This window comes from Pantherophis guttatus, chromosome 3 (assembly GCF_059756535.1).
Source record: "Pantherophis guttatus breed Tessera chromosome 3, ASM5975653v1, whole genome shotgun sequence".
Taxonomy (NCBI): domain Eukaryota; kingdom Metazoa; phylum Chordata; class Lepidosauria; order Squamata; family Colubridae; genus Pantherophis; species Pantherophis guttatus.
In genome coordinates this window covers 111048508-111064521 of record NC_142065.1, presented here as the reverse complement: position 1 = coordinate 111064521, position 16014 = coordinate 111048508, and the positions used below count along the sequence as shown (strand labels likewise).

The 16014-nt window shown below is 42.0% G+C and overlaps 3 protein-coding genes across 13 annotated transcripts in view; 2 read left to right on the top strand and 1 right to left on the bottom strand.

Moving 5' to 3' along the window:
- The window catches only part of LOC148114757 (uncharacterized), a 167609-nt gene extending 157711 nt beyond the window's left edge, over positions 1-9898 (bottom strand). For 4 of the 6 annotated variants that reach the window (XM_087891169.1, XM_087891163.1, XM_087891164.1 and 1 more), the window contains exon 1: positions 9701-9898. The gene's annotated coding sequence lies outside the window, so the exon portion shown is untranslated. The remainder of the gene's footprint in view (positions 1-9700) is intronic. The other 2 variants (XM_087891168.1, XM_087891162.1) reach the window with 1 other exon arrangement.
- LOC117661076 (flavin-containing monooxygenase 5-like) overlaps positions 1-16014 on the top strand; it is a 105664-nt gene that overhangs the window by 518 nt on the left and 89132 nt on the right. Inside the window, exon 1 of one of the 4 annotated variants that reach the window (XM_087891155.1) lies at positions 1019-4268. The exons of 1 other annotated variant lie outside the window; for it this stretch is intronic. In XM_087891155.1, coding sequence (XP_087747281.1) covers positions 2889-4268 — 1380 coding nt within the window. In that variant the 5' untranslated portion in view covers positions 1019-2888. Of the gene's footprint in view, positions 1-1018; positions 4269-10759; positions 11114-12149; positions 12241-16014 lie in introns of those variants that run through there. 2 more of the 4 variants (XM_060690178.2, XM_087891156.1) reach the window with 2 other exon arrangements.
- LOC117661240 (adenylate cyclase type 10) overlaps positions 1-16014 on the top strand; it is a 96212-nt gene that overhangs the window by 73470 nt on the left and 6728 nt on the right. The gene's annotated exons all lie outside the window — the stretch shown is intronic.

The window sequence follows — 16014 nt, the reverse complement described above, 5'->3', positions numbered from 1 at the left end:
AGCAGGTGAAGTTTCATATTTTTTGTAAGGCATCTCTCTATACTCCTGTGAATCCTAGAGCCACCTACTGGCAGCTGGCTGAATTTCGGCAGCATTTTGAAAAAATGATGTCACCTGACTCCTATGCAGAGCAGGGACCTCATGATAATGGAGCTGAGGGAGGGAAACGCTTAGTGTGGAGAAAAGGAAGACTATATCCTAGAATAAGGTGCAGTACATAGCATTTTGGAAGATAAATTAATTATTGATTCCTCTCTGGAAATGAAATACTATATCATACTGTTGCAGAAAAACAACGGAGATGAATTTCGAGATCAGAAATAGCTTTTTTATTTTGGCCAAAAGGTTCAGACATGCATTCTGTTTTACATTCTGAACAAAAGTCCTTCTTTAAGACACCTATCTTTATAGAACAAAAAACAGGAAATGTGAAATAAACCTCCTACGTGTTAGGCTCTCTCTCTCCTCCCATTATTGCCTGAACAGGAAGCTCCATGTGGGTTAGTTCTGCATTTTAACATAGCACCTCTGCGTTTGACTTCTTGAACTCTCCAACTGTAGAAAGTGTGTTAATTCTGCGGTTGAACTTTTTGAACTCTGCAAATTTCTCAAGTCACAGGGGTCCTTCAGAGATCCTCTACGCTGACCCCTTATTATTTCACTCTTATAATCAAATTTCACTTTACGTCCTGCCTTATCCCCCCCCTTTAAGACTCTATTTTACTTGTTTACAATTGAGTCTTGCCTATTACAGAGCTTAATTCAACAATGTAAGCATATAACATTTGACATAACATAATCAATTCAGGATAAGATACATAGTAATGCAAAGGAAAGACAAGTAACACATATGATTTTCAAATCTTATTCTCTGAAGCACTTTCTCTAATTACCCAGTTGAGAGTTGTACATATGTTCCTGCATCAGAACTTCATTTTCATCAAAGAGATCAGGGTCCATTTTACAGTCTATAAGGCTTTCCATCAAATCAACTCATTTTTTTCAACTCTTATTTCTTTCACTGCTCTCATAGCTAGTTGTCTGAACAAGGAATAAAGGCCAGGCCTCTCACAACAGGAATAACATCTGTCTAATCCAGCCAGGCCTAGATAACTAAGAGAAACACATTTTTGTTGTTTGTAATTTCTGACCCATTTTGAATGCCCGGTCCTTGGCAATTTCTCTGACCACTCCTGACTTATTCATGTAAAACAACAGTCTTCTCTCAAGAATACACACAAACCATCTTCTTGGGCCTTAACCAAGGTCCCTGCAATTTGGTTCAGGCTTTCTTGGAACTCCTCTGACAATTGCTTGAACTGTGTTATGAAGTGTGCCATTCCACCTACACCTGTTCCAACGGCAGTCTTCAGGATTGCTAATAGTAGGACCAAGAGTGGCACCCTTTTTGAACATGCCCTATAAGGGAAACAGAGATAGTGTGCTTTCCACTGATAACACCTATTTTGGGGGAAATGTACATGTTCCAGTCCAGTTTGTAGGTAAACACAATTACACATTTTTCCACATATGAAGAAAACTCCATTTTTCCCTACACACACACACACACACCTATATTCATGGAAAATGCATGGACTCATTGGTTTTTCTCATTAGTCCAGACCCCTAAAGTCCCTGCCACTAGCATGCCTGTCAGAGGCTGCAATGGGACTTCTAGTGTAGGGTACTTTTGCTTATCTCTGAAAATAGTGCCTTCAAAAAGATAACGTTAGCTTGCATTTCCAAAGGGAAGTAGGACACATAAGCCTGTGTTGGATCTAATGGAGACATGTGGTGGTATTGAGAAGTGACCTTCTGTTGAAATAATAGTGGGCATAAGGAGAAATGCCACTAGTTAGGTTTACATCCTTAAGTGTCATTCTAGGGTCAAGTGTATTTCTGATGGACATTGATCTCCTATCAGGGATCCTACAGGAATATCTGGTTCCTGATGTCACTTTACACACAAGGAGGGTGACCCTAGGATTTCCACACTAACAGCTATAAGACCAACAATGGGGAACGGTTCATCCCCAGCCTTTTGAATGCATTATAAAAGTCTCCTTGCAATTTGGCTACTGCTACTTTGGTTCTCCATCTAATATCTTTTTCAAGGACTATTGTGGCCCTGGTCCTGACCGAAAGATCTGGCTCATCTGGAACAGCATTATAAGATGAAGGACCAGCAGACAAACAGAACCAGCATTTTTGGTTTAGGATAGGGTCAGACTGATTAACTAGGCTTTAACTCAATTCCAGTATTCTTAACATGTAGTTCCCTTTTCTCAATTGTTACAGGGGCCCATTCTCCCTTTGTTCTACCCCACTCTGTTCTGGGGTTGTCAGACGCTTGTCTTTAGGTCTTGGGGTTGGCTTAGGTCCAGGGTGTCAGATCCCTAAAAGTGATACTGCCATTCAAGTGAAGGAAGGGGGGACTTGGATGGCCTGTGTCATCAGATATTTTACAACCTATATCCTGGCGCCAAGGAAGCCTGAGATTCCCTTTACCTGCAGGAATTTATATGATAGCCATGTGGGTTGTCTCACTTTAAAGGGAAGTGGTGGGAATGCATGTGTGTTCGGGTTCTCAAAGGAAATAGTAAAGAAAACATCTTCACACTTGTGTATTGGCTGAAATCCGCATTCTGACCTAAAGGGAGGGGTCTCTACCACTTTAATCCTACTGCTTTGCCTAAGGGCATTCAGATTGTGCTTTAACTGGATGGTTTTCACTTCTGCTTAATAAAAGAATCCTTTTGAACAACTACGTTTCAAGAGTTCGTACTTTCTTAAGTTGGAAGGAGAGGCGATCCTTACAGAAAGCACAATCTGCAAAACGGTCAACCCAGAGAAGCAATCTTTGCTCTACTGAGGGGACCTTGCAAACCATGTCTGAACAAAGCAGAGAGCTGGGAGAAACCGATTGCTGGGGAGAGACAGCAACCGCCACCCAGTCGGATGCCTGCCTCGTGCGACCCATCGGAGAGGATGAGGTAACCCTGGAGAATCCTGAAAAGCCCCGCTGGTCAATTGGCATTGGGAAGAAAGATGGCTGGGATGAGAGAACCAGAGGAGTCACCCTCAACCATGGCAACCGAAAACCGAGGTGGAAACTGGAACTAGAAGCCCTTACTGACCAGGGGGGGCTGACCGAAGCACCCCTGAGGGAGGACTATCTGAAGAGGCATATAACCCAATTGGTGATGGAGACTTTGAAAAATCTTAACATCCGAAGGGAGCCAGGACAACAACCAAAGAGCACTGAAAGGGCAGCAGTCATGGATGATGCCAGGGGAGGCACCCCCCTCCTGGAGGCCGCCTATCGAGCAGATGGTGCAGCAGCTACGGGAGAAGACCCAGCAAACCCTCCCCCCCAGGCAGCACGCACACGGGCGCCCATTCCCAACCAACCCCGGGCTCCTCAGCTGGAAAGAGAAACTCCCCCTCTTGGGGTGAAGTTTGATGGGAATCCGCAACAATTAGGATTCTTTGTGGCACATGTGCTCACCTACATGCAAGAGTATGGGCGTGATTTCCAAACCCAAGGCTCCCGAGTGCGAGTTGTGACCCTAGCCCTAGAGGGTGCCGCAGCCAGATGGATGGTGACCCTACATAATGCCAACGCACCAGAACTGCGGAATTTCGACCATTTCATGATGGCCCTGCGACGTCGGTTCGAGGACCCACTGGCAGATCGCAAAGCACGTGACCGCATTAAGGTGGTGAGGCAGGGGCGACAGCCAGTAGCAGAGTATACTGAAGAATTCCGGGACCTCGCGTGTCGTGTGCACTGGCCGGAAGATATTTTGGTGAGCTGTTTCAAGGATGGACTGAGTGATGATCTATACAATGCCTGCGTGGCCCGAGGGGCACCGAATGACCTACATGAATGGTATGTCACCGCCGAAGAAGCTGAGATCGATATGGCCAGAAACCAGTATCGAGCGGGGCGAGCATGGAAGAAATCCTCACCCCAATGGAAGCAGGTGCCCCACAAACCACAAACCGCATTCTCCCCGAGATCTTCAGCCTGTTTCAAGTGTGGAAAAGAAGGGCACCGAGCTGCAGAGTGTCGTTCGCAAACACCCGCCCGGAACCACCCACCGGGGGAGGGTCCTGGAAAACCAGGTCGGCGTGGGAAGGAGACTGCCCTGAGGAGCAGGGAGACCATAGAAGTCCCATCCTCTCCCCTCTTTGGGGAAGAAACCCTGGCATCTGAACAGGAGGAACCACACTCTTTCGGAAGCGATCCAGATGATGAGCCACTGGTAAGCAAACCAATTAAACCGCTTACCCTCCCCTTAAGACTATTTATCCCAAACCAGGACAGGGAGATAAGTATCCCCACCCTAGTGGATTCGGGGTGCACCCGTTGTTTGATCAGCCCAACCTTAGTAGGGAAGTTAGGGATTAACGTAAGAAAGCTGAAAACCCCCATTGCTTTCTGCCAACTAGATGGGTCAATAGCAGGAGGGGAGCCAGCTTCTCTGGCCACCGTGCCTCTACATATAGGCATTGGAAGCCACAAGGAAAGGCTTACCTTTATAGTGGCACCTGGCATGGAATGGCCATTGGTTCTGGGCCTTGCGTGGCTAAAAAGATGGAACCCACAAATCAATTGGAAACAAGGCATCATAAAATTTCAGAGGAAGGTGACTTTTGCTGAGTATCCACATAAAGGACTTGAGGGGGCAGAGAATCGAGAAACAGCCATGCCTGGTCATGCCACACCAACTGAGGGCATACCCATAGAATACAAGGATTTAGCTGAGGTTTTTAGCGAAAAAGCCTCAGATGAGCTCCCCCCCCACCGTGCCACTGACTGTGCAATAGAAATCTTACCCGGCGCGAAACTCCCTAAACCCAAGATGTACAGCATGTCACCGAGGGAGTTGGAAGAGCTGAGAACATTCATTGAGAAAAACCTAGCAAGGGGTTTCATCGAGCCAGCCCGACCAAAAATTGCAGCCCCAGTGTTGTTTAGAGAGAAAAAAGATGGTTCAAAACGCTTATGCGTTGACTACTGGAACATTAATACTATCAGTGTGCAGAACGTGTATCCTCTCCCCCTTATGAAAGATATGTTAGCACACCTCGCTAAAGGGAAAATTTTTTCAAAGCTGGACTTAAGGGAGGCTTACTACCGTGTCAAAATTAAGGAAGGGGATGAGTGGAAAACGGCATTTAACACCCCCCTCGGCTGCTACCAATTCAAGGTGCTCCCCTTTGGGTTACAAGGAGCCCCTGCAGTGTTTATGCAGTTAATAAATGAAGTGCTGCATCAGCATTTATATAAGGGGGTTCTGGTCTATTTGGACGACATTTTAATCTATACCGAGACCAAAGCAGAACATGTAAAACTAGTCAGGGCAGTTTTAAACAAACTCCGTGCTGCCAAACTTTATGCCAAACTTTCCAAATGTGAATTCCATCAAGAGAAAATTGACTATTTGGGATACCGCATTTCATACCAGGGGGTTGAGATGGATCCTCTAAAAGTGCAGGCTGTACTTGATTGGGACCCTCCACACACACGTAAACAGTTACAGAGCTTCCTGGGGTTTGCTAACTTTTACCGCCAGTTTATCCCTGCATTCGCTCAGATTGCTCTCCCCATCACCAAGCTCTTAAAAACAAAGGGGGAGGACAACCCTAAACCAAAGCAACCATTGAACTGGACTATGGAATGCCAGGCAGCATTTGAAAAACTTAAACGGCTGTTCTCAGCAGAACCAATTCTAAAACACCCGGACATGGAGAAACCATTTGTCATACAAGCAGATGCCAGCGATGTGGCAATAGGAGCGGTCCTGCTTCAGAAGAATGAGCAAGACCAACTACAACCCTGCGCTTACACATCCAAAAAGTTGAATGAGACTGAGCAAAGGTGGGCTATTTGGGAGAAAGAGGCATATGCAGTTCGTTGGGCATTGTTAACCTGGCGGCACTTCCTAGAAGGCAGTAAGACCCCTTTTGAAGTCTGGACTGATCATAAAAATCTAGAAGCCCTAAAGACCCCAAGGAAACTCTACCCAAAACAAGTACGATGGGCTCAGTACTTTAAACGGTTTGATTTTACTCTAAAATACCTCCCGGGGGGGGAAAACTTTCTGGCGGATGCGCTATCCAAAAAACCGCAATACATTCGTGCAAGGTCAGACGTAATCAAACCTATAGTACAAAACAGTCAACTAGCCGCTAAAGTAGTCACCAGATCCCAGGAAAAACAAGAAACAGTGACAGACAATGACATCACCCAAAATTTTAAACAAGCATTGGCCACTGATGAATGGTTTTTGAACAACAAATCCAGCTGTCTGATGAAAGAAGACTTGGCTTGGGTGGGGGGGAAGTTGTATGTCCCTGCAAGCCAAAGACTATGCTTAATGGTACGGTGTCATGACTCCAAATTAGCTGGACATTTTGGGTTTGTGAAAACTTTACACCTGATTAAAAGACAATTTTGGTGGCCATCACTAAAAAAGGGCATAGAAAGCTATGTAGCTAGCTGCCCCATTTGTGCAGCAGCAAAAAGACGCCAGGGGAAATCCCCAGGTCTATTGCAGAAGGTAGCTGAACCTGCAGCGCCTTGGAGAGAGATTGCTATGGATTTCATCGTGGAATTGCCAAACAGTGAGGGAAATACTGTTATTTGGGTTGTGACAGACCTATTTTCAAAACAGGCACATTTTATACCCTGCCAAAAGATCCCAACTGCTAAAAGTTTAGCCAAATTATTCCTAATACACATTTATCAACTTCATGGTGCTCCACAAAGGATCATATCCGACAGAGGGGCTCAATTCACCTCCAACTTTTGGAGGGCGTTTTTGGGCTTACTTGGTACTGGCCAGGGGTTGAGCACCTCTTTTCATCCGTGTACTAATGGCAATTCTGAAATTTTGAACTCGGTACTAGAACAATATTTAAGATGTTTCATTAATTTTCAACAGGATAACTGGACCGAACTTTTGCCTTTTGCTGAAGTTGCGTTTAATAATGCTGTACATTCAAGCACTGGTTTTACCCCTTTTAGAGTAGCAACAGGCCAGGATTTCAGCCCCATGCGTGAACTACCCACAGAAGAACCCACCATCCCCTCACTTAAGGAGTGGATGGATAATTTGCGAAACACATGGCCAGTGGTTAGATTAGCCTTACAGGAAGCTAGAGAAGCTTTTAAGATTCAAGCTGACAAGAAAAGGATGGAACCCAAACCTTTTCATATTGGAGACAGAGTATACTTATCTACAAAATTCTTGAAATCATTACAACCATCAAAGAAACTAGGGTCAAAGTTCGTTGGACCTTTCCCCATCACTAGAATCATAAATCCAGTAGCAGTTGAACTACTTCTTCCAAAGACACTCAGGCAGATCCACCCAGTATTCCATATCAGTTTACTCAAACGAGAAGTAACCTCATCCCTCAGACCACCTGCATCTACACCATCTGTTCCCATCATGATTGAAGGTGAACAACACTTTGAAATCAAGGAAATCCTTGATTCTAGGATCCACAGAGGGAAAGTCCAATACTTAGTTGCTTGGAAACATTTACCATCAGCACACAATGAATGGGTCGCTAAACACCACGTTAGGGCTCCAATCTTACTGAGAAAATTTCACTCCCAATACCCTAACAAACCTTGTTGATCTACTATCATGAAATCTTGAAATCTTGTGTATATTTGTTTTTGGTTTTTTTTTACAGGTGGACCCTTTTGTTTTCTAAGGAGGGTAGCATGTCAGATCCCTAAAAGTGATACTGCCATTCAAGTGAAGGAAGGGGGGACTTGGATGGCCTGTGTCATCAGATATTTTGCAACCTATATCCTGGCGCCAAGGAAGCCTGAGATTCCCTTTACCTGCAGGAATTTATATGATAGCCATGTGGGTTGTCTCACTTTAAAGGGAAGTGGTGGGAATGCATGTGTGTTCAGGTTCTCAAAGGAAATAGTAAAGAAAACATCTTCACACTTGTGTATTGGCTGAAATCCGCATTCTGACCTAAAGGGAGGGGTCTCTACCACTTTAATCCTACTGCTTTGCCTAAGGGCATTCAGATTGTGCTTTAACTGGATGGTTTTCACTTCTGCTTAATAAAAGAATCCTTTTGAACAACTACGTTTCAAGAGTTCGTACTTTCTTAAGTTGGAAGGAGAGGCGATCCTTACACAGGGTACCAACCCCACCTATTGATGATATGTCGTTGGCGGGAGTGGACCTGGTCCAAAGAGTTCACACCTTGTGACCTGTTCTTGCCTTGTACTTTGGGGTTTTCAAGTTCCCCAGATTCTTCCTTAAGAGCAAGGGGGGTCACTCGGGCATTCTCACAACATTGGGAACTACTATTCAGTGTGTTATTACTCATTAGGCCCTTTGCCAATAATAGCCAAAGCCACAGAAAACTCATAATTGTCCTCTACACAGAACCTATCCAATCACAATTCCCTTAATCTACAAAATCACCACATCAGGAAGAAGGTTAGGGTTCTATGTGACTTGGGAAAAGGCAATATTAGTTTTAGGTATCCCACAGAACCACCCCTTATTTATTAATACAATATCCACATTCCTAGAGCTAGAGCAGCCCCACAGAGACCCCACTCCCTGACTTCTTCAACATAAATATCTACAGGAGTTTCGTACTGCTCTCTGTCACAGTCAATGATTTTGGATTCAGCACCTGTCTTTTTGAGGAAGAGGTGATTCCAGAATACTATATACAGCAAATCAAACTGATCACACTAACAGCAAGTACGCTTATTAAAATAAGAGATAGTGTACCTATGGCTATATATGTTTGACTTCCCATTCCAAATCTTCAGCCGTACGTAAAGGGTCAGATTCCAGTGTGACACCAGTAAGGCCTCTTCTGCCCCGTATGTTGCCTGCCCATTGCCAGTAGGACACTTATAGGGGGCGCTTCTTCAAGCATACTACTAGGGGTCAGGCCTGGTCCTGGTCTGCCTCCCGATATTCCTAAACTATGGACTTAACTCGAGTCCAGTGAATCTAAGACTTGGATTCCAACATTTTTACTGCAAATGGGAACACATGACCACAGTATATGGGCCCTTCCACCTAGGCATTAAACTTTTTCCTTTCCAGTGTTTTACCCATACAATCCTCCAATCACAATTTAATAATTTCTACTTTTATCACAATATAAATTTTAGAATATTTCAATCGTTACAATTTCTCTAATTAAATTTAGAATTTTTCTAGCTGGTATCCAAGTTACAGCTTAATCCTTTTTACTTTCACCACCATATACCATTAAAGTATTTCAATTGTCACAGTTTATACTTATTCATATTTCTAGAAAAAGATTAAAAAGGAAAACTTATCATTGTCTAGATTTCAAAATACAAAGACAATTACTCCAATTATTATTCATTTCATTTTTACAATCATGTTTTCCCATTTATTTCTTACTACTATTTGAATGTTATAACTAGAGGTGGTCAAAAATGGTGGGCTAAGGGACACACAATATTGTTGGATTTCTTGTATTTGCTATTTAATTCTCCCACCATCTGATTCACCCACTTAGTTCCTATCTGGCTTAGGTCTCCTATATGATTTTCAAGTATTTCAAAAGGAGATAATCTAATTCCTTTATGTGGAGAACATCACACAGATCAAAGTAATAGTGGTAATGCATTTACTCACTTAAGGTGATTTTCAAGGCATACCTTTGTCACCTTTTCTCTTATAGTCCTGGTAAGGCTGGTCAGTCAGGCTTGGGAAGGTCTGCTCCACTCTGATTGTTGTGTTGACCTGCATACGTTGTTTCAGTTTCAGGACCTGATGCTTGCAAAGAGTAGCTGGGTTAAAGCATTTGTTTGTTTCAGGATCACTCGTGATTTCTGAGTGAGGAGAGTTTGATGCTTGTAATTTCTGGGGTTTGTCAGCCATAAATGGCCCTTTGTCTCTAAAACTCCTTGAATCGCATGGCTGGTGTAAATGGTAGTTGGCTGCCCAAAAGTTAATTTATTAGCTTCCTTTATTAAAAGAGCAATAGCGGCTAATATTTTTAAGCAATGTGGCCAGCCCTTTGCTACACCGTCAAGCTGCTTTGATAGATAAGCGATCGGCTGTTGCCAACTTTCTCTTTGTTGTGTTAGGACTCCGAGGGCAGTATTGTTCTTTGTATAAAAGGCTTCTCTAAGTTAGGGAGTCCCATGACAGGGGCCTATAATAGTTTTGATTTTAAGGTTTCAAATGCCCATTTTTGCTCCAGATCCCAGACAAAGGGTGCTTTTTCTCCCCCCTTTATAACTTCATAAAGTGATTTAGCCAGCAAAGCAAAGTTTGGAATCCATATTCTACAATAGCTTGCTTCTCCCAAGAATCCCCGTAACTCTTTTCTATTGGTTGGTTCTACAATTCGACAAACTGCTTCTTTCCATTCATGTCCAATTGATCTCTGTAAGAATCGCCTCTCCTTCCAACTTAAGAAAGTACGAACTCTTGAAACGTAGTTGTTCAAAAGGATTCTTTTATTAAGCAGAAGTGAAAACCATCCAGCTAAAGCACAATCTGAACGCCCTTAGGCAAAGCAGTAGGATTAAAGTGGTAGAGACCCCTCCCTTTAAGTCAGAATGCAGATTTCAGCCAGTACACAAGTGTGAAGATGTTTTCTTTACTATTTCCTTTGAGAACCTGAACAAACATGCATTCCCACCACTACCCTTTAAAGTGAGACAACCCACATGGCTATCTTATAAATTCCTGCAGGTAAAGGGAATCTCAGGCTTCCTTGGCGCCAGGATATAGGTTGTAAAATATCTGATGACACAGGCCATGCTAGTAAATCGAATCCAAGTCCCCCCTTCCTCCACTTGAATGGCAGTATCACTTTTAGGGATCATTTAGCTTACAATGTAACCTAGGTATTTAACCTGGGGCTTCACCAACTGGGCTTTCTGCCTTGAGGCACGATATCCCTTGTTCATTAACAGATGAAGCAGTTGGTTGGTATTGTCCCAACACGTTTCCTTCGTTTGCCCAGTTATTAATACATCATTTACATATTGGAATAGTACATCTCCATCTTCGTAAGGCTGGAAATCTTCTAGATCTGAGGCTAAGGCTTCGCCAAACAGGTAGGTGAATTTTTAAATCCTTGGGGAAGCCTGGTCCAAGCATACTGCCTTTTCCGACCTGTTACTGGGTCTTCCCATTCAAAGGAAACAGTTTCTGACTGTCTCTTTGTATTGCCTTTGTGATGTGGCGTGAATAGCTTTTCTGCTTAAGACGAACAGGCACTGCTAGAGATTTCAGCATGGGGTGCAGCATATCCTGGTGGGTTATCTTCAACTTTGGTACTTCAAACTCCTGCCAGGTATGGGGATTTGACCCTCTTGAGCCATATTTCTCACCACCACGACCAGGAGGGAAACTGGACACACAGGCATATCTATATTCCTTCCATCTAAGGAACATTTCAGGGTTTTTCAGCATGGGGCGACATTTATGAAGCCATTAACCCCTTGGATATTTATTACATCATTAGAAAAGGGAGCCAGCAGCTTTGTAATTACAGATTTAGATGCCCCTGCGTCTACTAAGAAGGCTACATTATTCCTCCTATTTTCATTCGGACCAAGGATTCAGGGGAGGGCTTGACTGAACCCTGATCTCCTTCAGTCTTCAGGCCTCTCATCTACTGCAGCCAGGCCTATGGCTTCCCTTCTTTACAGAACACCTTTGCAGTTTTTCTTCAAATGCAGATTGAGCTCACTAGGCTGAGAAGCAACTTGTCTAAAACAACATACGCACAAACCTTGCAAAGATGATTCAAACATGCTGCCCTGGGCCCCTTTATGGCAGGGCAATCTTCTTAGCCGACACAAGAACTGTCTTTCCTCTTTCTGTCCCTCTACTGCTGAGCAGAATACTTTCACTCAATTAATTCAAAAGGAATTTAGGATACAAGGAGAAGGAAAGCAAGTTTTGTCACTTTTGTGGCTAAGCAAAGGTCTCAATTAGATGCAAACAAAGTCTTTTTTTATAAGTTGTGCACAGAGAAGAGATGCATTTTCACTCAAACAGAATGTCCAGCAATGCTCCAAGAGAAGAAAGGGAGGGTTCCTTCTTGGCACTGTTAGTCTATTATAGCCTGGAGGTTTCTCCCATCTGTGGGTTTTAAATCTTACCAATGGCACTACTTAATCTCTCTCTTTCTTCACCATTAAGGTGTGTGGTCATCAATTGTTCCAAGTTCTGCCAGGTAGGATTGTGGGTCTTTATAATGACTTGTTGGAAGGAAAAAAGAAGCCTTTCCCTTTGAGGATTGTTGGAAGGTAGAGCTTCCTTTTTTCTTGCTTGAGAGCAAAATTAGTTTATTGTTTATAGGAAGGTAGGCAAGAACAATACAAGCACAGTGTTCTGAGGCTAGTCTGGAGTTTAGTTTTATTCTTGCCCTTGCTTTCTTCTAATCCAATTTTTACTTTTTAAAAGAGAAGTATAATTTTCTTGGAGTTCTTGGTAATTATGATTAAAATTTATTTCAGCACGTGAAAGGAGTTTTTTGTTTTCTCTTCTGTTTGTCTGATGTCTTGTTGTACAAGTTTTTCATTTTTCAGCTATTAATTTGTCTAAGAATTTCTATCTCTTCCTTGAGGTTATTTACCAGAAGCATCATTTCTTCAGAGATAGTAATTACTGTAGGTAAATCTTTTAGTCTTGCTATTTCTAATGTAGGTTGATTCTGATTTTATTATTATTATTATTACTTTTAATTAAGCTATCATTTTCAAATTGCATAGCTTCTAATTTTTCTTGTTCATTTCATTTTGCAAATCATCTAATTGCTATTTAGCTTGCATAATCATATTATCTTTAAGATTTTCAATATTTATTTTGTGTCCTATTTGTAAATCATCTTTCACTTTTGATAATTCTTCATGACTGAATAAAAGTTGATTCCTCAATCTCTCTAGTTCTGCTTTTACAGATCTAAGTCAACCTTGCAGGGCTAAAAGACATGAGAATGAGGTCCCCCTCCTTTGTGGGTGAGGAAAGGCATTGCAGAAGTAGAAGAAAGGGAGTTTGAAGGATAGCAACTACACATCAGTATTGTAGCTAGTGAACTTAAAACTTTTACTTATAAATTTTTACTTATGAACTTTTACTTATAAACTTTTACTTATAACTTTTACTTATAAACTCGAGTTTATCTTGAAACATAGAGAAGAAGGAAAGTTGAATTTTGTTCTTCATCCTGTCTGGGTGGCCAAACCAAACTGGATGAGATATTTTTCTTCCTTTCAATACCTCCAATTCTTTTTTAACAATTTAAATTCATATCTCTAGAGATCAGGCAGTTGCAGTTACTTTGAAGGTACACAAAACTTTAGACATACACACTAGTCATTCCTTGCCAGAGTGCTAATTAATCCCATTCTGCTTTTGGGTAATCGCACCTTGATTTAAAGACGTGGATCGAGACTTTTCCCTTGAAGCATACTTTTGCAAGAAAATAAACTCTGAAGATATTTTTTCTAAGAAAAACTCATTTATTTGTTATAAAGAAAATAAAACATCTCACTATCTAAATAATTACATTTTGGCAAAGATCCGGCCACCTCTCTGCGACTGGACCTCTCCTGGCAGGAGAACAAAGAAAGTTAGGAAGGAAAGTGAAGGAATGCGGACATGCGTAGTGGATCAGAGATAAGGACTTGGCAAGCTACGGAAAGTCTGACAGTCCAAAAATATGAGTTCTTCTGGTAAATACAAAAACGCAGTGACAACCCCTTCTTTTGCCAGTTGAGCGAATATCAGGTACATCATCAAATAAGGCACATCTTCTTACACAGATACTCATGTTGAGCTGCTGGAAGCGGTTTGTTGAGCATGTCTGCAATCTGATCATGTGTAGATACATACTGCAATTTAACAAAACCTTTTTTCACTAATTGTTTTATGTTTTGATAACGGATGTCAGTGTGTCTGGACCTAGAACCTGTGAAATGTGATTCAGAAATATAAACCACCGATTCATTGTCTTCCATCACTGTGATCAGTCGGATTGGACGTGTCCAGATATCTGTGACCAAAGCATCAAACCATGTTAGAGAATTACATGCATCTGAAACACAAGCATATTCAGCTTCAGTAGATGAACAAGAAACAAAATTCTGTTTACACACTTGCCAATAAACAGGACATCCATTTAAGAACATCATATAACCTGAAGTACTTTTACGTGATTTCTTATCACTCGCCCAATCAGAATCTGCATAACAACATAATTCTGCATAATCAGTATGTATTGGTTCTAACAATAATTTCATATGTTTAGTGTGCTTTAGGTATTTCAATAATTTCTTAACATATGACCAATGAAACTGTTTTGCCTTACCTACATGTCGAGACAAGAGATCAACACTAAGTGCAATGTCAGGTCTGGTCCAACTACTAATGTACAATAGTGACCCAATAACTGAATGATAAAGTGTTTGATCCTCGAACTCAGGACTTGCTTCATGTGTCAAGTTGTGAAAATCTGTTTGCATGGGTGTCTTTGTTGTGTTAGCATCCTTCATGTTGCAATGATGCAAAATTTATTCAATTTTATCCTCTTGTGAAAGACTAAACCCCTTCTGTGTTTTGTCAATCTGAACACCTAAATAAGTGCTAATGTGACCCAATGATTTCAATGTGAAGTATCTCTGCAAAGCTTTGGCAAAAATTTCACTCATTTGCTTATTTGGACCAATATAAACAATATCATCAACATAAACAAGAATTATCTCATATGCATTGTTAGATCTTTTTGTGAACACGCACTCATCAGTTTCGGACTTAATAAAGCCCATTGAATTTAGTTTGTCAGTAAGACATAAGTACCACATTAAACCAGACTGTTTCAGACCATAAAGACTCTTGTTTAGAAACCAGGTATCCCCTTCTTGCTGTCGGAACCCTGGAGGACCTCTCACATAGATCTCTTCATCTAAGTCTGCATGTAGATAAGCCGTGTCAACATCGAACTGGAAAACTTCTAAACCAAGAATAGTTGCAGTTGCTAAAGCAATTTTTACACTCTCAGTTCTGACTGTCGGTGAGTAGGTATTTGTGTAGGCCTCAGGATAACGTTGAGCGAAACCCTGAGCTACAAGTCTGGCCTTGTACAGTGACTCACCATTTGGCTTCTTTTTGATTCTGTAGACCCATCGAGTGCCAATGACCTTTTTATTTGCTGGAGGTTTTGCAGGTGTAAACACTTTAAGTTTCTTTAGACTGTCCATTTCAACCTGCATTGCCTCATACCATTTGTCTTGCTCTGAATCAGAAAGATGTTTGATTTGCGTGAAATTATCAGGTGGAAGTGTAACATTGCAAATCAAAGGCAAGGGTGCTTTTGTCAGTTGCCAAGAATATCGTTGTGGAGGGATTCCCTTTGTGGCCCTCTTGGAAGTCTCGGAACAACAGTCCAGTCTTCTGCTTCGTCCTCGTCCTCACATTCGTTGCTAGTGTCAGCATCCGCGGCTTGCGAAGACGGAACATCAGGTTGAGAAGAACCAGTGGAATCTTGATTATCAATCTGCGCAGCATCAGCAGTATCATCTCTAGGAAAATAAACTCCAGGATCATTGGAATGAATCTTGGACCAGTCAACATCTTCCTCAAAATTAGCAGATTGGGAAATCACAATTACATGTTTAGAGTCAATAAATTTGCTCCATTTTGAGTTATCATCAATACCCATAAATCTCAGTCTCTTTGCTGCTGGACCTCCTTTTCTTCTTTGAGCTAAGGGAATGTTCACCATAGCATATGAACCAAAAATATGGATGTTTTTGAGGTCGGGCTTGTACCCATACAACATGAAGAAAGGAGACTGATTTATTACACTGCTCCAAGTACGGTTGACAATGTAATTTGCATATTTGATAGCTTCACCCCAGTATGGCATACTAAGGTTAGTGTCTTCTAGGAGACAACGCATCATGGTTTGCAGGACCCCTTGTCGTCTCTCTGTGACCCCGTTGTGAGC